At 45.1% G+C, this 21,434-nt stretch overlaps 2 protein-coding genes across 2 annotated transcripts; one reads left to right on the top strand and one right to left on the bottom strand.

The window, feature by feature from the left end:
- The first annotated feature begins 355 nt into the window (after nt 1-355).
- prdm8 (PR domain containing 8) lies at nt 356-3,408 on the top strand. Its single transcript, XM_041948081.1, has 4 exons — nt 356-466; nt 1,235-1,454; nt 1,859-2,087; nt 2,312-3,408. The coding sequence occupies exons 1-4, from the start codon at nt 456-458 to the stop codon at nt 3,406-3,408; spliced, it is 1,557 nt and encodes a 518-aa protein (XP_041804015.1). The 5' UTR covers nt 356-455.
- Nucleotides 3,409-5,714: 2,306 nt separating this feature from the next.
- On the bottom strand, nt 5,715-11,857 carry gdf10a (growth differentiation factor 10a). Its single transcript, XM_041947633.1, has 3 exons — nt 11,237-11,857; nt 8,546-9,711; nt 5,715-8,170 (listed from the first exon to the last, which is right to left on the bottom strand). The coding sequence occupies exons 1-3, from the start codon at nt 11,496-11,498 to the stop codon at nt 7,979-7,981; spliced, it is 1,620 nt and encodes a 539-aa protein (XP_041803567.1). The 5' UTR covers nt 11,499-11,857; the 3' UTR covers nt 5,715-7,978.
- Nucleotides 11,858-21,434: the final 9,577 nt, after the last annotated feature.

The raw sequence follows: 21,434 nt of genomic DNA, 5'->3' as shown, positions 1-21,434 counted from the left end.
CTCGAAACATTGTATTTAAAACGTGTCACACTGTCAAAGAGATGGAAATGTTACTCTTGTCCTTATGTGGTGCACAGATGCATGCATGTATTGGATGAACCACCAGATAAAGACCTCATAATGTGCATTACTGGGCAGATTATCGCTGTCTGCCCCATATCTCTCTTCTTCTTCGGTTCCTAAATCAGATAAGGGACAATTAACCAAAGGACTGAATTCAAGGCGTGTGAGGGCGCGCGCGTGTGTACGTGAGCGCGCACGTGTTTACATCAATGCGCAACGCTTCAGTGCGCTCTGTGAAGGGGATAAGTGGGAGTGGGAGAGGAGGCGGACGACAGTCGGGAGGAAGATTCAGTCGGATAAGTAACTCATCACCAAGAAGCGAGAGGGCATCGCTGCCGAGGTCCACTGCACCTGCTGCAACTTGCTGCCACACGGCGCAAACATCCTCCTCAATGTCCGGCGGGTGAGTCCTCATGCGACGCGATGATCACAGGGACACACGTTTTTTCTCTCATATGCTGTTATTCTCACGAGGAGGACTGGCATTTCCAGCCTGGCACCAGGTTACTCTGTGGTGATGCTGCGCGGTCAACAGTCAATATTTTTAAAGAAGGCACATCAAACAACCGATACTTTTTATTGACCAGAGAGGGGGGAAATCAATACTCGCGTGCTATTTGTGCGTAATGCTGTTAATAAATTAGAAAATAAACATATCGAACTTATCGTGCGCACAGAGGAGGCAGTTGGGCTCTACGGCAGATGGGGAGACAAAAGGAGAAACCGACTGAAAAACTGAGACAAAGGACGTTAGAAATCATTTTGCCTCGACACCGGCTGCGCCTGCAACGCGGTTGGGACGCGTTACTTTAGCGGAAAACCATAAAGAGCTCTTGTATAAATAATTTTTGTCAACATTGCGTGGAAGACGGTGCAGCGTGTTTAGAGCATCTGAGTCCAAATCGGCTGACGGCATGCTCGACTACTAAAACCTGTATTTATTTTTATTTAGCCATTCATTCATTCAATTATTTTACTTGGTTAAAACATAAAATAAAATGTGTATTAGTTGTTACAGGTCTCAGGACTTTAGTCTTATTCTATTAAAGATCAAGTCAGGCCTCGCGATTTTACCTTTGACTTGACATAATAACAACTCTGCACGATAAAACAATACAGCCAATTGTTTACCTGCTCTCCGACTAATAATCCTCGTTGTGTTTTCTCACAGTTTAACGATGGATCAGACTTTCCTGCCTCGCTCCATCTGGACCGGGGACAGTAAATTCCTCCAGCACCCAGCGGATCTCTACACCAGTGTGGTCGTTACGCGCAGCATCCCCGCGGGCACGTGCTTCGGCCCATGTTTGCTCCAAAACACTTTCTACGACACCATCGCCTTCATAGCGCAGAAATCCTGCGACAAGAGAGCCAAATCCTACGTGTTCAGGGTGAGTTGTGCAATTTTGTGCTCAGCTGTCATTAAACATGGACACTTCAGAGATATAACTCGATGGGGGTGATGCGCCTGGTGGTTTCATGAACAGGGTGTTTTGGACACTAAATTTATTTTATTTTAATTTTGATTGAATTTACAATTCTGTTTTACCCTGTTTTTTATTTTATATGACTACATTTTCATGCTATTCATCTGCATTTTTTGTTTGTCACGAAGCTGCTGTCTTGGTTATTATATCAATGAAAGTAACATTTAAAAACGTGGATTAGATCATTTAAAAGGTTTAAGTGGCCCCTGCCAATATTGGAGTTTTAATTATGTTTATTAATACCACGCTTGTAGGAAATGGTAATAATCTGAGATCTCGAGTTTAACGTCAATGATTCCTGTCAACAGGTGGACCCCGAGGCCATGCGTAATTCTGCGCTCGTGCTGTCCTGGCTGCGGCTCGTGCAGGCTGCGCGCAATGAAGAGGAGCAGAACACGGAGGCCTTCCTTAAAGCAGGTCAGCTGTATGTGCGGACCACCAGGGACATCCAGCAGGAGGAAGAGTTGCTGGTGTGGTATGACCAGGAGCTGTCCCACCTGCTGGGCTTCACAGACATGACAAGGGGATCGAGTGAAGGTGAGGCACAGCTCTGTGAAGCGAGCGCGAGGTCAGGATACTTACAGAAACATGGACGTTAACGAGAAAACCGCTCTACTGCAGCGTCTCAGCAAAAGTTGATTTTGTTTTATTCCAGAATGTAGGCTGTCATTATGTGTGTTTGCTTGAACTGTTTATGTTATACACTGATTTTTCTGCGCATGGTCACGTCGTGTGATTTTTTTATTTTTTGTCTCTTTCAGCGTTCAAATGTGGAAGATGTCACCAGGTCTTCAAGAATGAGTATCCCTTCCTGGCTCACTGCCGATTCCTGTGTACTCAAGTCAAGAGCGACGCCTGGAGCCGCGAGGTTTACGAGCACAAGCAAGTGGAAATTAAGAGGCAACATCGAGTGACAGATTTCCACAACATCGCCAGAGATTTGGAACACAGAAAATCTGGCAGCAGCGAGGACGCGGAGATTTCCCCCAAGAGAAGGAAATACGAGGAAAGTCTTTATCCCAAAGCGCGTAAAACGGTTCTGTTGGAAAAAACGAACATTTCAAATGATGACAATATTACACAGCTGAGTAAGGGCTACGACCAGGCAGCGGGGGATGCACCTGCCTCTGTGGGGAAACTGAAAGCCGACAAGGTCAAACCGGATCATTTGGGATGTAAGAATGATGGTTTTGCTGAGGCGAGGGAAATGAAAGGGACTTTTACGCACGGCAGAGAGATGGAGGCACGGTCGGAGACAGGCGAGAGTTCTGGTGTGCACTCAGGCAGCAGCAGCAGCGCATTTTCTCTGGTCCTGTCCAACAGTCAGGGCGAGCAGAAAAGCGCTTTCTGCAAACCGAGTAAAAGACCTTCTCCCATTAACCCCCAGTCGCATCACAGCAGCGCTTCAACAGCCCCCTCTAGCCGCCTAGAGGAGATGACTGACCCCTTTCCCTCCAGGACTGTTATGGGATACAACAACCTGATGGCGTCCAACATCCTGAGCGGTGACATACAGACCGTACCCTCCCCGGTTGCGTTAAACAATGCTTTCCACTACGCGCCGGAGCACTGGTCCAGGAACGTTGGCGTCCAGCTGCAGACCACATCTTCCCTCACGATCCTCCCGCCGACTTTCACCTCATTCGGCGTCTCGGTGCAGAACTGGTGCGCCAAGTGCAACCTGTCCTTCCGCATGACCTCCGACCTTGTTTTCCACATGCGCTCTCACCACAAGAAGGAGTTCGCGGCGGAGTCCCAGGTGAGGAGGAGGAGGGAGGAGAAACTCACCTGCCCGATCTGCCACGAATACTTCCGAGAGCGGCACCACCTGTCCAGACATATGACCTCGCATAACTGAGACAAGAAGGGACACACACAAAAAAAACTGTATTTATTTGCTAAACGATGCTCGTATTTAACAGGTTTAGATCCACAGCGAGACTTTGCTGTATCACAGTGAATGTAGGTAGAAAATAGCAAAACGGACACACGTGGCCGCCGCAGCTCGTCCACTAGATGACGATAGAGGTGCGTGTAAGCTGATCCCACTGCAGTTTGTTGTCTGTCCAATAGCCCTGTGTGTTAGGTTGATAATTATTTTGTGCCTTACGGAACTCAGGAGGGAAGAAAGGCGAGAGATCTCGAGGACAGCTCACGATTGTCACACGTCTCGACGCAATCCTCTTTTATTTATCGGCTTCTCTCTGCTTTGATTTGTACAAGAGATGTGACTTGAGTGTGTTTGCACATTCGTTTTGAAATCTAAAGTTATGAGAATGAAACAGACGTGTCGAGTTTTTTCTTCCACCATCATTGGTTCAAGCCTGAGAGGGTGCCAGTGTTTGTCTGCTCCAATAGGCGGCGACTGTGTCCAACTTTTCTCAATTTTTTCCCCTCTGCAGACTATTCAGCAGAACAATGAGCATCACACATGTTCACTTTGTCATTAGACTGTCCTGAATGATACCAGGATTGAGTCGTTTATAGAAAGGAAGCACAGTGCGTGAATTTATGGATGGAAATGAACATCTTTTTATTCTCACTCTGCTCTCACTCACAATTTGATGCATCCATACAATAGCTGTTTGTCATCTCATCCAACATTTCCACAAGCTGTTTGAAAAGCTGAAACAATAAGAGTTTGATTCCAGGCCGCTGCTCCAGAAATCAAAGTTTCATGCTTATCGTTCATCTGCAGACCTGGATGGGGTCCACAGAAGCCCACTGCTTTGAATTTGTGACTTTATGCTCCTCCACCAATACTGCGTCCCATTCAGGTCAGGCTGCCGACAGATGGACATAAATAGCCGTCTCTGTTGCAGGTAAATGAGGCGGGAAGAAGGCATGAAGTTCATGGGAAAGTCAAGCCTCAACCCTGCTCAGTCACTCTGTAACGTAAGCAGGGATGGAAACCCGCCCACACTGCTGTTATCTACTTTTATTTGAGTAACAGAGTTTATCTGCCCACTATCTTCATACCACAGACTATCAGAGGGGGCCTGCAGGGACTTCATTAATACTAAATATAAGAGGTTTCTTTCATAGACGTTTTGCTCTGTTTTACCAGCGGTACTGAAACCTACACAAGGCACGAAAACTGCACCGTACAAACATTTGACAATGAGAGCAAACACACTGCAACATGTTTATAATCTTTCATTGAGTTTTAAACCCTCATTTATCTTTTGGTTGCCCAAATAATATTTGTTTCCAGTCTGAAATGAACTCCTTGGCTGAATAAAAGTTCTAAAAGTTATTTGGAAACTGGTAAAAGTTTTTCCCCCCACTCTCCAAAGGAAAAATAAGATTTTAAAGCAAAATACCCAGCGGCCCACATGATTAAATGGGTGATTAAGAGGCACACTCTGTTGAAGCTACGTCCCAGTGAACAGTTCTCTGAGCTCAGTGACCATGTGAGGAAAGAGCCATTTCAGCCCAGACACAGAAAATCCTCTGTTGTCTAATAATGGCCGTATTGCTCTCCTTTAATTGAACAGTCATCATGTGGAAAAACAAATATTGTTCTTGGTTCCCCGCTTGGTCTCGTTTGGTTTTGGCTTTTAGGCACTGGGCTCTGAACACGAGCCGAGACTAGTGTGGTTTTCTCGGCTGGAATTGACCATTGTAAGTGCTCTCCCGTGACTGTGATTGCGGTTGACATGGGGTTCACTTTGTAATAGCAGACTGTGGGTCCAGACTGTAAAAGGGATCAGTCAGGAAATGAGGGAAAAAATGAACCTGCATGTGTTCGTTACAATTGGGCCGACCTACTTTGAAGCTAAAACATCTATTAATGTAAACATGATTTATAATAACCGCAATTACGGTCATCATCATAATATAAATGGAGGTTAGACCCCGTAAAGGCTGCATTCGTAAAAACGGCTTGTTGTTGCTGAACATTTCCACTTGTTCAAAGTGGAGAAAAGTAAATCATGCATTTGGTATTTCAGATATGTCTCTCTGCCCTCATCTGTCTCTCTCCGGCATCCTCAAATATGGATTAAAGATAATCCTTTTAGGGTTGTGATACTGCTTATCATCTCACATCATCATGTCACAGTAAAACAGCAGCACATAATGTCAGTGAATACTCCACAGTGTCTCTTGAAAATCTCTTTTACAAAAAAAAAATCAGTTTAATTCTTATAATGATAAATGGCAAAATAGGGTTTAACATGGTTTATGTTACGTAGGTAAAATGATTAGATTTCCCTTTTTTATTATAGTTACTGGTCTAATACACACAGTATTCGCCCTTCTTGGAATGTTTCATGTTTTATTGTTTTACAACATTAAATCAGATGTCAGAGATTTAATGTGGATTTTTAACACTGATCAACAGAAAATAAGACCCTTTTATATCCGAGTGGAAGCAGGTCTCTACAAATTGATCTAAATCAATTACAAATATGAAATACAAAATATATGTTTGCAAATCACCTCCCCCCCACACACATGCATCTAAATCATCAGTGTGTGGCGCACAGAGTTGGTTTCACATTATTAGTTAAATGGAGTCACACGTTGTGTCGACAATGAGATAAACTGACTGCAGCAGAAGTACACCTGTTTCCTAAAGGTCCAGATTTTGTTGAGTCAATGCCACATTTGCAGAAACATTAAATCCCCTTTGACTCATTACTGTAAGACAATAAAACACAACAACTTTGAAAGAGGCTGAATACTGTCTTGTAGTCTATGTATATGTGATGGACAAAGCAATGCAGACAGCAGGGAGGTGGCACAGTTCGTTTTTAGAGATGATGACAGGCGACTGACTGTTCTTTTTTTAGCTCTCCCTGCACAATTGCAAGCCAAAAGACTTACAGCATTATTCTTTACAATAAACAACATCAGGGCCCAGCCTTTTGTTCCTTTTCCCCCGTAAGCGGTTACTAAATGTCTCTTTCTTTGAGACAAAATTACTGTCCAGTCTTGGCAAACTTCAGAGCCTTCTGCTGTTGCAAACAGATGTGGAGCTCTGTGCCAACTTTTTCAGGCTCAAGGCAAAAGCAGCCGCAGCGTAATGGGTTGATAATCAAAAAGTTCCCTCTGTCATTTCACTGTCAGCTTGACACACTGTTTAGGCACCACATGGCTCACCGTCTTCCTCTTGTGAATGAAGGCGACAAGAGGTCGAGTTAAAGTGGTTGAGGAGAACATCCTGCGCTCGAGGGGGTGGGGTGCATAATGTTTTGAAGTTCCAGTGGCTGACGTCCTAATAGGTGCGTGCCTGCTTCCTCCATCAACCATTAACCCACAACAACTGCATCAGTCACATTATATGCTGGACAACGGACGTCTGAGCCTTTGGTGTGGGGTAATAATGGGTTCAAGGGGCTTTAGGGGAATGTTGGTTATCTTTGAGTGGAACCTTCCTGCTTTTGTCCTAAGTTATTTTGGAACAGTGGTGCCCCTTTAGGTTTGTTTTAACAAGAAAAGTTCCCCCAAGAATCAAGCGTTATATGCAGCAACGACCAAGAATAACACAAAGTGTATGAAACAATAATATTCCAGCAAGAGCCTGGGATTAAATTACTTTTTTATTCTAATTTATAGAAGGTTACCTTTTCATAATTTAAACAATACACATGTACAAGAGACCATCTCATCTAAAATATAGTAATACATGACCTAGTAACCATGACAAATTATTTTTAACCAAGTTTCACATTCAAAATAGAAAAATATTTCTGGTTTCAATATAACATTCTTGAAGAGTTATGAGGGGGTTGGTGGGTGTGAATGAATTCCAGATGCTCTCTACAATCCATTGGATATTTCCTTTTAAAGATATACAGAGCAAGTATGTAAAATAATCTTCCTGTCTCGCAAACAAATTAACTTTGCATGTATGTACAGTGTGGCATATGATTATCTTAAAAGTAAGAGCAGCTGCACACAGCATGTAAAAATGTAGAAATGTGTCTCATAATCTCCCTGACTGTGTGAGCTGCCCGATGACAAAATGATAAAGTCTTTTATTTAGAGCCTTTGTGTCCAAAGAAAACATGAACACAAACTCACTGTGAGCTGTTTGAAAAAGTTCTGCGATGAAAGGAAAACATCCCTTAAATGCTCCTGCCCATGAAATCCTCAATATTATCTCAAGGGCAGGATCGAAACAACTGGGCATCTTGGACATGAGGAGCCCGGACTTTACATGTGCGACTCTGTTCCTCTTGCTAAGGCAGCCGCCAGACAATGTGTCTCTTCAAGTCTGCTGCCGCAGGGCAGAAGAGATGGAAGTGATTTCTCTACAGCCTATGTTCCTCCAGGAATAACGACGGCCAAAGTGACTTTGTTTCTTAGTATCAAGAAACCACTTGACAAACAGAGGTATGGTTCTGTCTCCATTAGTCCTGTTTTCTGTTTCTCTCCACATCCAGCCTGTTTCATCCTCTGCCCCCCTTGCCCTCCCCTTCCTATCTGCAGGAGCAGGACTGGACGGACATATTGGGGTAAACCTTGAGCACTGGGTTCCTGGATTCATCCTGGTAGAGAACAGCCAGAGGACTCATCTTTTCTGGGACGCAGCAGGGCTCAGGAACTCCGGGGATGATCCCGACGGCTCGGACTATGCTCTGGATGGTGGCGTGGTTAGATGGCCTCGCCACCTGGGATAGGTTTGAGTGGAGGAGAGGCGTGCAAAGGAGAAAATGAATAAAAAGGAAAAGAACAACACACTACAGTTACTCAATATAACTTGCTAACGGCATTTTGGAACCAAATGAGATGTTGTAGAGCAGGCATGTCAAACTCATTTCATAAAGGGCCGTGTGGCTGCAGGTTTTCGTTCCAACCAAGGAGGAGCACACCTGGCTGGAATCAATTAATCAGCTGATCTCAGTCTTCAGCTGATAACTAAGTGATCCCTTGATGTTGATTGGTTGGCTTGTTGTGCTCCTCCTTGGTTGGAACAAAAACCTGCAGCCACACGGCCCTTTATGGAATGAGTTTCACACGCCTGTTGTAGAGTGTAACGCTCGTACCTTGGGCATGGGAAATCCACATGTGCCAGCGCAGTAGTAGGCATCAAAGGCCTTGGGCGCTATGACCCACTCGCTCCAGCCAATGTCTGCAAAATCCACTCTGAGGTTCCTCCTGGAGCAGCCCCTGTGCTGGTTGTCCCCCCACTGCCTCCTCCTGGCTTTACGCATGGTTTGTTCATCAAAACTCAGCACAGGTGACTGAGAGTTCGCGCTCCCCTTGTGCTTTTTTCCATCCTTTCCCTCATTCCTCCGCTCGTGCTTTCGACCATCGCCAACAGTCAGCACGCGGCTATCTTTGAGTTTTTTCACATTCGTGTCGTCAGGTTTGCGCCCCTGCGATGTTCCTTCTCCTTCCTCGAGAACCAGAGGCTCTTCTTCATCTCGTGCTCCTCTACCTTGCACCGTCACTCCCTCTTCCTCCTGGCTCTTTCTCTTCTTTTCCTTCTTTCCTGATTTAGGCTTGGGTTTGAGCGCCAGGTACCAAGTGCTCTCCCAAAGGTCATCCTTCCTGTATCCATCAGGCCTGTAGTCAACCTCAGGCAGCTCATTGTTCTGAATGGGGTCAGAGAGCAGAGTTGCTTCCCTTCTCACGCGTCCTTTCAACTCTGGTGAGGAGTTAGGTCTGTGCAGGAGCTGTGAAGAATGTAAGGGCTCTCCTCCTTCGCTGAACGGGTCATATCTCTGAAGGCTTGCAGCCACGCTGTTGGGCTCTGCCAAGGCTTGGTCATTTGCATACAGTAACAGGTAGGGCAGGCCACCTGCAGACAGCGCCTCCTCTGATTTCCTCTGGTACTGCCGTCCTAAATCCAACTCCACTGACACCAGGAGATGACCCTTGTCCTGTGCCTCCTTTATGACCTGGGTCACATCTTTCATCTGCCACACCCCTCTCCTGTGGGGGTGGAAGGTCACGTTGCCTAGAAATGACCCCATTGACCCCGATCTGACCTCTGACCCAGAGGAGACAGAGCGAAGGAGGAGGCTGATGGACGGAGAAGGGTGGACGGCTGAGGAGCGGCAGGACGGGCTTCTGAAGCGTTTACAGAACCAGGGTTTCTGATGAGGGCGCCGATCGAGCAGGAAGTGGAATGTGGCCGAGAGGATGACCTCTGAGTCCTGGAGGGTTGTAAGGTTTAGCCGGTACACCGTCCTGTGGTCAGAGGAGTCTGCAAAGACAATCAATCAATCAGTGTCAGAAGGTCAGGTGAACAACCTGATAATGAAGACTTTTTTTTTTTCAAATCGATAGAATGATGTTTGTAAAATCAAAAATTATCCTAAAAGATTTGCCTCTGATTCTCAATAAAAAAGTTGAATGCACAGTTTTGCAGCTCAGAGGTGCTTCTGTGTTCCTGAAGAGGATAAATTTCTACGTTCCATTGTTCTTTGGTTACAGATCCACACTGAAGGGCTGAAATATTCAACATGATTGGATGATGGAAGTGTTTGCCAACGTAGGATACTGGTAACCTTATTTTAATTTTGCCTTTTGAGCTTTCACTATTATTTATTAGTAATTTCAGAAGAAGGAATGACTGGAAAGGAACCAATTTGATAATGATCTCCTACTTGAAAGGGAGGAAGGAAAGGGATTCGGAAAAAAAGGCATCAAATTGCACCAAAAACACTCCTGCTGCAGTTGTTGTTCTGTGTTACATGGCTAAGCTGTGCGGCTGGGATGCCTAAGCAGGACTGCAGAAGGTGCCCTTAAGAGGAACCAGACTCTGGGGATCTGGAGGTGGGGTGGGCAAAGAGCTACATATTCATGATGAACATTAACTTCAACAGCAGAGTTATTGTTCATTGTATAAGAGTTCAGCGGAAGTATGGACTGACTCAAGAGATATACATTACCTCGGATTCAGCCTGCATATGGAAATGCTTACCTCAGTTTCGTTTAAAGCTTCCCCTTAAGCCTAATACAGCCAGCACTGTCTGCCCAGACACCAAGACATAATCAACTGTTTTAACAGATCTTATATTGTTGTGAAAACGCTCTTACATCTCTTCTTGGATTACACTCTGGCCCTGCAGTAAAAATACACACGTGTTATGATAGGCCATCTGAGAACTATGCGGGATATAAATGTCTATGAGTTGTGTTTGTAAAAACAGCATCAGGCAGAGAGGAAGGACTGCGCTGTAAGCCTCCCTGACTCCAGGACGCGGAGTCACACATGTCATGTCGCCGCAACAGGAACACAGAAGCCACTACAGCGACGTTACCGCCGCTGAGGTTTCACTGTATGGAAGCTGCGCATTGCTCGCAGGGAATCGCATGCATTCTTGCGCATATTGCGCGTCCGTCTGCGGTAATTGCTCAGGCACCGCGCAGAAGGGGCACAGCTGCTGCCGCAAACACAATGTGCCCACAGCGTCCCAAAATCATTTAAATGCATTCTCAGACTGTTCCAAAACAATCCTACCTATTTAGAGCGTCTGACCGAGCCATGCAGCCCCATGAGCGCTTGGACTTTTAATAGCCAGAGGATCAGGGGAGCTGTGTGACGACTCCTGACATTTATATTGTTGCTTTTTGCGTCGGCTTACTGATGCACTAATGTCACACAACGCTATCTTTTTCTTTTTGATTCCATAATAAAATCGAAATTGTTGCATTTGAGCGCTTTTTCAGGAGACTGCACGTGTCGATTGCGCATTGTATGCAGGTTAATCAATGCGTTCACACACCTTGGCTGGCTCTGAAACTCCTGACAGTATTTCCCTCAGTGAGGCTGTTTTCCCTGTTGTATTTCTCGTACAGTTTGGACATGTGCTGGGAGACCATGTCTTGATCCGGATCATCCGAAAAAGGGTCCGACGAGGACTGGAGGAAGCCACTGTCCTGTGCGCTCCCAGAGCCCCCCTTCATGGTCCTAACTGACGCAGCACCCAGGAAACAGTTGAACATCAACAGCAACAGGTGCGACGAAATCATAGTTAAAGCTGGCATTTAAGCGCTGAAACGAGGACAAAATAAAAATCCAAGAGGCAAAAAGTGCAGAAAAATGCTGAAAACTATCCAAGGTGGGCTTTCAGGACGCGCCAAATCACTCCAGACTAAAAAGAGGCTGTGCGTAAATGTTCCACCTCTCCTCTCTCCGCGTCGTGCTCGGCGAGCCGTCTCGCTCCTCTGTGTCAGACTGTGTGGGACGCGGATGCTGAGCGGGTTAGTCCGGGCAACAGTTGGAGCTGCTACTTTTACCCTTGCGTCTGTGTGACCGCCAGAGGCTTCAGGGGGTTATAGTAGAGCGGCGCTGACGTATACTCCAGTCAGCCAACGAGGTCTCTGCAGAGCACACAGCCAGAAGTGGAGGTCATGATGCTGACCCCCCCTTCTTCCCTCTTTGATGATGATGATGTTGATGATGATGATGTCTTCCTTATGTTGTTTTCCATTGGTGGAGCAATAACATTGATCCAGTGGCTTTGGGGCAGTGTTTCAGAGCAGCACTCATTTGTTTAGCACTGGTCAGACAAAGCCACTGTTGAAACTCAACAAACTGTGCTTTTTTTCTCTTTGCAGGCAAAGTAATTCTACCTCACAGTTTCCAGCTCACCACATTATTTCCAGTAACTGCTTCTGACATGCTCTCAGTCACACCTAATTAGCATAGAAACACCTACAATAATAGTCTGACAAACCACCCAAGGGCTATTGTTAGCGACAGCGATCCACATTTTGTACAGTGTGTTGTGTGTGTGTGTGTGTGTGTGTGTGTGTGTGAGAGAGAGAGAGAGAGAGAGGGAGAAAGTTTTGTAGCCAAAGGTTATGGTGTGGATGTGAGGTAAGACTCTTTCGAGGGACTCGCAGTGATTTTACTCATGGAGAACCCGATCTCTGCTGGGATCAATAGTTTCAAACTCAGTTCAGTTGTCTCTGGTGTGTATGTATTTTTGCATGTGTGTGTGTGTGTGTGTGTGTGTGCATCGGAGTTGTTTCCAGTGTGTGTCTCTGGTGTCTGGAGCTCTGTACCAACAATGCTTGTTTTGTGGAAGTGGTGGTCTCCAGCAGAGAGGCTGTAACTAGCTGGGCCCCTCGGGTCACTCTCTGCCACTACACACACACACACACACACACACACAAACACACACACACACACACACACACACGCACATACGCACACTCACAGGCACACATGCATGCACGAGCACACATACACAGCCACATAGTACCTTTCTGGCCCCCAAGGGCCCCACAGGATACTCCTTTTCACTCCTTTCCACAGCAATGACAGGTCTTAAATCTGGACTATTCTGGAGATGTGTTTGGAAGTATGTCTGTGTGTGTGTGTGTGTGTGTGTGTGTGTGTGTGTGTGTGTGTGTGTGTGTGTGAGGTAGCGGAGGAGCATTATGAGGGAGTCGGCTAAAGTGGCATGCTCTATGGTTTTGTCATAGCACACAAACACATTCATGCTCTGCCTTTTCCCATACCGCGTCTCTGTTGAAAAACAAAATATGATTAATTGTTGTGGTTATCTGTTTGAATACACGCAGCACTGTTTTCCACTTGGCTGAGTGTCGTCTTTGAAAAACACTGTGAGAAATCCAGTGAGAATTCAGAGTGGCATTTGAGAATGACCACTCTCTAAAACAAAACCCCCTGGATACACAAACAGATATCGAAAGATATACAGTTGCTTCTTTGCAAGTAATGACATTTGGAAACCAAATAATAATTGCCCAACAGGGAACTGTCTTTCTCTGTTATTAACAAGCCATTAAAACCCCCTTGTCTTTCTGACAACATGAGATTATCTCGTTATCTGTTTTATGAAGCTGCACATGGAAATAAACAAGGAGATATTTTACACAGATCGAGCAGCTTGAGTCATTATCTATTGAACAAAATGCAGGGGTTTGTACTGAAATACCACAAAATCAATGTATGTGTGAGCAGGGAGAGAGTGAGAGTTGAAGTGATATCTGAAACCAGGTCGTTAGGGTCATAAGAAATAGTCCTGGGGAGGAGACGGCCTGACACAAGTTCAAGCATGAGGACGACAACATGAAATGGCTTTGACTTCTAACCCTGACTATGTAGGGCAGTGTGAGATTAATGTTGGGCATTATCCACAATAATGTTCCTCTCTCCATCGTGACTGTGAGGACAGCAGCATCGCTATGACTAGATCAAACAAGATTAAAAAAAACAGCAGGAAAGAGGCTGGTAAAGGCTCTCCTCAAGAGATCTCATCCAGGCTGATAATCATAAGCTATGGTTACACGTGTCACTTCAGTACGACTTTAATGTTTCAGTCTGAAGCACGGCCGTATTAAGTGACAGGCCCTAGCGAACAAAAAGCCGGATTTTTGCTTATGTTGCTATTGGATCTTCAAAGGCACATGTGGAAGCAGTCAGGCTCACACTGAGATCAGAATCCCACACATTTTGATTTTGATAAATACAGCCACATCAGATGCATAGCAGACACTTTCAAGCCAAGTGTGGACATGCAGCAATGTGATCTTTAGAATCAGAAATCAAACTAAAAGGACAGCTCAAACTGCAGCCACCGTGATACACAGCGTGCGTCAGTGCACCACAGAGCTGAAAGAGACACGAAACAGAAATGACCAGATGGATGCAATGTAGGCTGTTGCACAACTGATATATTAGTACATGCACTGACTCAAGGCTTGTAGGACAGAATGTGATTTGGCGTTGCACGGTTTGAATGACAGCGCTACAATCCAGGTCTTGTGAGTTGCTACTGCCCACTGATCTCTGCAGCAGCTCCGCACTGCGAAGCCGGTCGTGTCTGACCAGTCGGGCTGTGTTACAGGGACGCGGTGTGTTACAGTTTGTTCAACACGGAGGTCCCCTCGTAGGGCCATCCAAAGCAAACAGGAGCTGTGCTCTGCTCTCTGTGGGGGTAGGAAGGAGCGTGAGGAATTAACATGCCCGCTTGTGTGTGTGTGTCTGTGTGTGGTGCAAGGACTGATGGTTGGTTCTGGAAATGCTCCTAGTTTAACACCTTTGCATGGTATTGGGTAAGACTTTCTGTTTCCAGAGCTCAGCAGCGGGGGGTCTGATAGATGTTTGTGTGTGGGCACACAGGATTTGGTATGGATCGACTATTGGCCAGTCATCCTCCGGCGACTGATGTTGCCATGGTTTATCCAAAAAGAACAGCGCTGTGCACGTATGGGGGACGGACTAACTGGCAATGTCTTGTGCTCATAAAAATAAAGAGGGGGTTGTTTGAGCCAAATGTTCTCATGTTGTGTATCCTCCAGGATGTTTACAGCTGCTATAAGTGACTTTCCTGTGTACCCCAGGAATATTTTACGGGTGGACAAAATAACAGGTCACACTGTCACGTACCAGAGGTCACTCGGAAATGTAGGGACCTTAGCGGAAAACGCCAAAGTCAGTTTAAGGGCTGTTTTAAGACTTCTGGGATCCTGTTGAGCAGACACAAACATCCAGCTGAAAACTGCTGCCACATCTAAATCACTGCATTGTTTTAGGAATTATCTGTCTCGCTTTCTTGGCTGCACTTCATTAAAGGGTCATGTCACCGTAATTCTGAAAAAAAGGATTATGGGAAATATTCACTCACTTTCATGGTGAGAGTTAGATAAGAAGATTGATGCCACTCTCATGCTTAATATAAGGCTGAGGCCAGCATGGCAATTATCTTAGCTTAGCATAAAAACTGGAAGCAGGGGGGACAGCTGCCCAAACAAAGACATTTTTGCCTAAATTCTGTAAAAAGAAGTTGCAGTTTTAATTGTGTGCTGTAACTATTTCTGTTTGCAGTGGCTTCCTGGTGTCTTGTCGTCAACATGAGGTCTCACAACCTGAGGAGAATCCGAGAGTCGCTGATGAGGCCAAGAAGTAGTCCAGCACATGGCCCCCCGTTCAGTGTTCGAATTACACTGTGGCTTTCAGGGGAGCCCTATTTTTCTACGGATGGCCTTAGTGGGAATAGACAGCATTGTGTACATTAGTCACAAATGATTGGAAATTGTTATGCATTGTTATGAAGAAATATGCACATTGACAGGTGCGTTACTATTATCACCTCCCCTTAATTTTCTCAAATGAGGATTTCTCATGTCTCTTTCAGGGGAGCCAAGTTCCCTGTAGCTCATCTCACCTGTATTTCCAACCCTGCCCCCGTTAAAACCAAAATGTTGTTTTTACGCTTTATGCTAAGCTAAGCTAACCGTCTGCTGACATCTTTGTCATGCGCATGTGCATTTTTCTATTTGTTGGGGCTTTTAAGACAGAGATATCTCAAAATCTCATAACTTTGAGATTTGTGCTTCATGCTCGGTACAGCTGAGGTCAACGGCATCGTTCTTGTGGTGCTAAAATTAGATTTAAAAAAAAAAAATCAACATCTCCTTCCAGAAACAGTATTCAGATTTCTCTAGATAATGACCACAGCATGCCGTCCGTGAGTTTATTTCAGTGTTGAATCTTTGAAATGTAATGTTTGAATGCTATAATCACCACAAACACAATTCCATTGGACTGGTGGAAGAAATGTTAGAAACAGCGAATAAAACCAGAACTATTTGCATGGCTAAATACAACTAAGTGAGGAAATATGTTTTTGGGAGGAATTGGGTAAACTAATCCTTTAATGCTTAGTTGTGGTAAATAATGTCCTGCTTCAGCCAAAGTCTGATACCAGGACACATGATACAAGTGTCTAGTAAACACAGACTGCCCACAACTGGAGATTCATGGTTTTTGGCCAGATTCAGGCAGTGTGACTTAACAAGGAGACACAGGTTGGAGGGTTATGAAAGACCAGGAATCCCACCGTGTGAATGTCATCCACTCCTGGTAGGTAGGTGTGTGAGTGTGAGAAAGAGCAGGGGTGTGTTTTTGTGTGTGTGACTATGGAGACTATAGTTATGCTAGGGGGTGTAACTCTGTGACCCATTCACATGGTTAATAAAACATTCATAGAAGCAGAGGAATGTTATGGTTTTTGTGTGAGTGTGCATGCATGTGCAGGCAAACGTGTGTGTGTGTGTGTGTGTGTGTGTGTGTGTGTATATGTGCGTGCATGCATGCGTGTGAGAGAGGGAGAATGTGTGTGTGCTTGCGTCTGTGATGTTGGGCCTCCTGCAGTGACCCCACGGAGTGCACCATTCTGTCCGCAAACAAAGGGCCGGCTGTTCCCCCCCACTTCAACCATGGACTGCTCCAACACCGCCGACCGTTCGCCGCCGAGCTAACCAAATATTTCCCTTCCTGCTCTGAATTTGTCTCAATAAATAGTTTTGTGTTTTGGGGTTTTCTTTCTCCTCTGGCTCGTCGCCTTTGATAGAAGACTCCTGAACACACAGGTGGCCGTGCGATTTCAGAAGGCAGCGGTGGACGTCTTCTTGTAAACCAAGGTTCAAAATTTGAGGACAGAACCTGATTTCTCACATGCTCCTCACGCGACATCCTGACATTTGAATGGAAAACTCATCCCACAGTACAACGAGTGTATTATTTCATCTGGAATTGACATCTGACTGGTTCAGATTAATTTTCGGCTCATTTCTGTCTTCACAGCCCATGGCGAGGTATAGAGAGACACATTGTGCTTAAGATCTCAGTGACTGACTGAGTATTTTCTCTGAGCGGGGCTCAAACCACTTGACAGGCGGGCCGATCGGTGATTAAGGAAAATAAATGGAATATGTGTGTGTGCATGTGTGTGTGTGTGTGTGTGTGTGTGTGTCAAACACTTGCAGGATTGATGTCCTTTCCCGGGTCTGACATACAGCCTTTGTTTCATGTCTCTCCATCTCTCAATGACCGTGTTATTCACAGAAACATCAATGTCGTGCTATGTGCCTCCGCTAACGGCTAATAGCTTATTATTTATTGTGGTTCACGTTCATGTTGTTGTGTTTCTGTGCAAAAACCAACTGCGGCGCCAACTTTAACTGCCTCCACCGAAGCCTTATTTCCAATACCATAAAAACGCCGGTCAGTTATTGCTTATCCATTCATACAACATCGTCTCCATTGAGACTTATTTTACAGACAGTGGAAAGCAAGCGGCTCTGCGCTCAGACACTGAAGTAACTGAGTGCGCAGTGTTAACTGGGAATGCAGAATATTCTAGAGAGAGTGTGATTTGAGCTGTGACTGCTGGTGTTGTGTTTACTCTGACGCCCATGATATTCATTACAGGCTGCACTGTGTGCTGCTACTTCCTGAACACGTCCCATAGGCCCGTGACCTTCACCTCCACAGGCTGCCCTTAAACCCCATTGGGCTGGAGCCAGGATGGAGGAAATTGCACTGGGAGATTGATTGGCTAAATCCCTTAATTATTCGGATTTCACAATGGGGCCTGGCTGACTGTGCCTTTGGTAGATGACTGTGTCAAACAAAGATGGGAATGTTGGACTGTACTGTGTTTTTTTAATTTTATCCTAAAATTCAAGTGAAATTTGAGGTTTTATTTGTGGAGTGGGAATTGCAGCAGGTTTCATAATATTGACAGAAGACAGACGAAACACTTGGGAATGAGCAGGAGTATTTTAACTGTAAAACAAATCAAAGGGCACTTATTTGTCACTTCCTCCTCACTTCATGTTTTGTGTGTTTTTAACTCGAGTCCTGAGATGGGAAGAATAGCCGGAGTGTATTTCTTCAGTGAGATGTGTTAATTTCGTGCACGCATGCATGAGTGTTTAACCAGAATGTGATATGCCCACACACATTCAGTACAATATCCTGCTGAGATTTACATGGGGTTTGTTTCTGTTGGGCTGACTTTTGCCCAATGGCCTCAAGGTTCCTTAAAAGAAAAGCCTGTTATCCCAGCGCTCTGGCTCTCTAAAGAAAGCAGATATGTAATACGTGTTGGGAATATAATGGCAGGGTCTTTTCATAACTTGATGCATGTCAGATTGACCCTTGCTCTAATTTGCCTCTGTCTCCATCATTTAGTGAGGCGGTGTGTGATATTTCCCAATAAATTTACCCTCCTTGCAGAGTAATAACTGTGATATCTATTTCCCATTAGTGGGGGTTCAGGCCTCCTGTCGCTGTCCGGGCTCTAATTAGACGTGACCATTACCCCAGTGATGTCATGTTAGTGGGTTTCAGGAAGAGAAAAGCCCGGTAGTGGTAAGTGACTGATTAATGAAAGTCAAGGAAGCAGAGATTGAAAAGAAACATGCTGTTGTATTTTAAAGTCATGTTGAATCAGTTTGATATTTCATGATTCTGGCAATCGTTGACACAAGAGCAAACATTTCAACCATTGAGTCTAATAGGATCTATTGTCTCTGGTGGAGTTACAGGCAGGTCAGCCCGCAGTATAAATATACAGTATGAGAGAGTGAGACCCATGTATGTTGTCAGCCCTAGAAAGCCTGCTGTAAGGTCAAGGCCAGAGCAGCGGTGGCCAATCTCACAGGAACGCAGATTCAATTAATATGAAGGCCCTGTGTTGATGACTTCCTGGTTTTAAACAAAGTGAACCTTCAGGTTTCACCACGTTATTGCTTCCATTCTGGCATAAGACTAGAAGACAGGGGGGGACCTTGTGTTTTAATTAACACAAGGGAGCAGCAGCACAATGTAACCGGAAGAAGCCGTTTTAGAAAAAGTGTGCATGGTGAGTTATGCTGTTTAATAAAATGAATGATTATGAAAAAAATCAATATTGCACAATGTAATAACATGGGAAAGCACATATTAATTCTTTACTTTCAGTGTCATCAAGCAGGTAATTACATAAAATAAGAAAATAAAGAAATAAATCAAGAATCTGTGCTTTGTTTTAACCTTAATAAAATCTGTACTTTGCCAGGTGCTGGGTGCTTATTCTTCTCCTCTTTGACAGCCTAAGGTCCCTTTCTTTCACTGTTTCAGGATATAGGCATTGTGAACACTTTGCAGTTGTACAGTGTTATTAAGACTTATTTGAATAAGCTTACTTGCTGAATTAGTAATAGTCTAATGTTGTTTTCTTGTCCACCCTGCATGTTTGATTATTACTTACTTTGACTGTCAGCTTTTTGTCTTTCTTCCTTTACCTTTCATACCCACTTCTCTTTGCAGGTGGCTCCATTTGATATTTTCTCTGCAGCTTTCCCCCCATTTTGACTCTACTGTGTGTGTGCATGTGCATGTGAGTGTGTGTCTATACAAAAACATAAATGTCAATGATAGATTGCCTCTGGACGAAGCTCAACTTTTGGCGTGTGAACAGGAAATGCTAAAAGGGTTGTGATAACTGATATGTCTGCTAGTTGTGCGACTGCTACTGAGTGGTAGGGAGCCACCAGATGGAATGCAGCAGATTGTGCAGAATAAGTCATTAGCTGCTAAAGTTTCAGACGTCTGACGACTGTGTGGTTAAAGTGAACAATGTCGAATTTCATGTTACCTTACATTTACGGGTCAATGGAGCCTACATCGCTTCATGATCGATGGTCCCGGCCCACCTTATCATAGCCTTTTGCATGTAAAATAGAAATATTATTTATGAATGGTTTCGGATGTTGCGGACACAAGCTGTTAACGTTCAGTCTCCGTGTAAACTGAGACCTCGGTCTTTCTGATTCACAAGGCATTTTTCTGAAATGAATGGGCTTCCCCTCCTGACACGGTGGGAGCAGCGGGGAAGCGGTGTCAGATGTTACAGCGTGTGTGTGCGCGCGCCGAGTGTGTGCACATGCGGGTGTGTCTGTGCGTGCTTGTGTTGCACTCGTGACTGCTCCCAAGGCCGCGGCCATGGACCATGAGGTCTTCACATTATGTCCGTTGTTTAACCTCTCATACCACCACAGACTGACTTCACAATCCTCCCATTCAACGTAAAAGCATCCAAACCATGGGAGTCGAGGGAAAAGTTCCAGTGACCTTGAGGCTCTGCTAGGAAAACGTGTATGTCTGAACACTCACACAAATGCACACTCCTCCTTCAGTGCTCCCCTCTACGTGATCTACCTCAGACGTGAGGTAGAGGCAGATGATAGATTTGAACAGGAGACATCTGATGTCATGCTTGGCAGCTAAATAAGCCTGGAGCAAGAACAATATTCTGTCCAACAAGTCGTTAGCATGGTTATTCTAATGGAATGGGAAATAAGCTAATTTGTTGGAATAGAAACACTGAATCTGTATGTCTTCTGGATGCAATGAGTATAACTTGATGCCCTCACTATTTTTAGGAGTTCTTCCCTGGAAAACTCATTAAATATCAATTAAATCATCGTGAAATGAGCATGTGTAAGTGTCAGTAGTAGCTATGATCTCACCAACACATCCTTTTTAATAGAGTTGTGGGGCCTTATTAGGGAGATAAAGCTGTAAGGGGAGCACAGATTGGGTCATGACAGTGTCAGGGGTGAGACATGTGGCACACACCAGAGTATGTCTGCTAACACCCAGACGTCTGCTGTGCCACACAGAGCTGATTGTTCCACAGCCATGGGCCCTTCCATTCAGGATCCAGCCCTTCTCCGGTCCATCCCGGGCCCAGGGAGGACTCCCCGCTCCTGGGGTGACTAATGCTGAATGACAGGCAGACACTGATCAAAGCTGATCCTGGAAGCCCTCCTGTCACAGTTTGGAGGGGGCAGAGAGGAGACGATAAGTGGAGAGACAAGAGCAGTATGCCCGCTCTGGACCTGGGCCAAATATCAAGGATCAGACAGCATGGCTGTACTTTATTAGCTTCATCACAGACAATACACTCTCCGCAGTGGACCTCCACCATTGCCAGATTATCTCATCTCTCTTATAGCCCTGTGGCCCAGAGCCACACCACACTGGAGTTCTGGAGCCATGAGGTGAAGAGATGCCTGGTTAATAGATGCTGAATCTGGCATTTACACTTTTATCTGCCATCATCCTTGTACTTTTTGCTTGTACAGAAAAAAGGCCCATGCCTTGCGGTATTTGTT

Source organism: Chelmon rostratus, chromosome 11 (genome assembly GCF_017976325.1).
Source record: "Chelmon rostratus isolate fCheRos1 chromosome 11, fCheRos1.pri, whole genome shotgun sequence".
NCBI classification, from domain to species: Eukaryota; Metazoa; Chordata; class Actinopteri; order Chaetodontiformes; family Chaetodontidae; genus Chelmon; species Chelmon rostratus.
The sequence above is the reverse complement of the archived record's forward strand: the minus strand, read 5'-3'. Positions and strand labels throughout refer to the sequence as shown.

What these genes read in the sequence shown, in the direction of transcription:
- prdm8 (XM_041948081.1), top strand. An exon ending in CCAAATCCTACGTGTTCAGG is followed by an intron (nt 1,455 to 1,858) that starts GTGAGTTGTGCA and finishes TCCTGTCAACAG; the next exon opens with GTGGACCCCGAGGCCATGCG. An exon ending in GACAAGGGGATCGAGTGAAG is followed by an intron (nt 2,088 to 2,311) that starts GTGAGGCACAGC and finishes TGTCTCTTTCAG; the next exon opens with CGTTCAAATGTGGAAGATGT.
- gdf10a (XM_041947633.1), bottom strand. Translation starts at nt 11,498, where the DNA reads ATGCCAGCTTTAACTATGATTTCGTCGCACCTGTTGCTGTTGATGTTC. An exon ending in GAGTTTCAGAGCCAGCCAAG is followed by an intron (nt 9,712 to 11,236) that starts GTGTGTGAACGC and finishes TTGTCTTTGCAG; the next exon opens with ACTCCTCTGACCACAGGACG. An exon ending in GTGGATTTCCCATGCCCAAG is followed by an intron (nt 8,171 to 8,545) that starts GTACGAGCGTTA and finishes AACCTATCCCAG; the next exon opens with GTGGCGAGGCCATCTAACCA.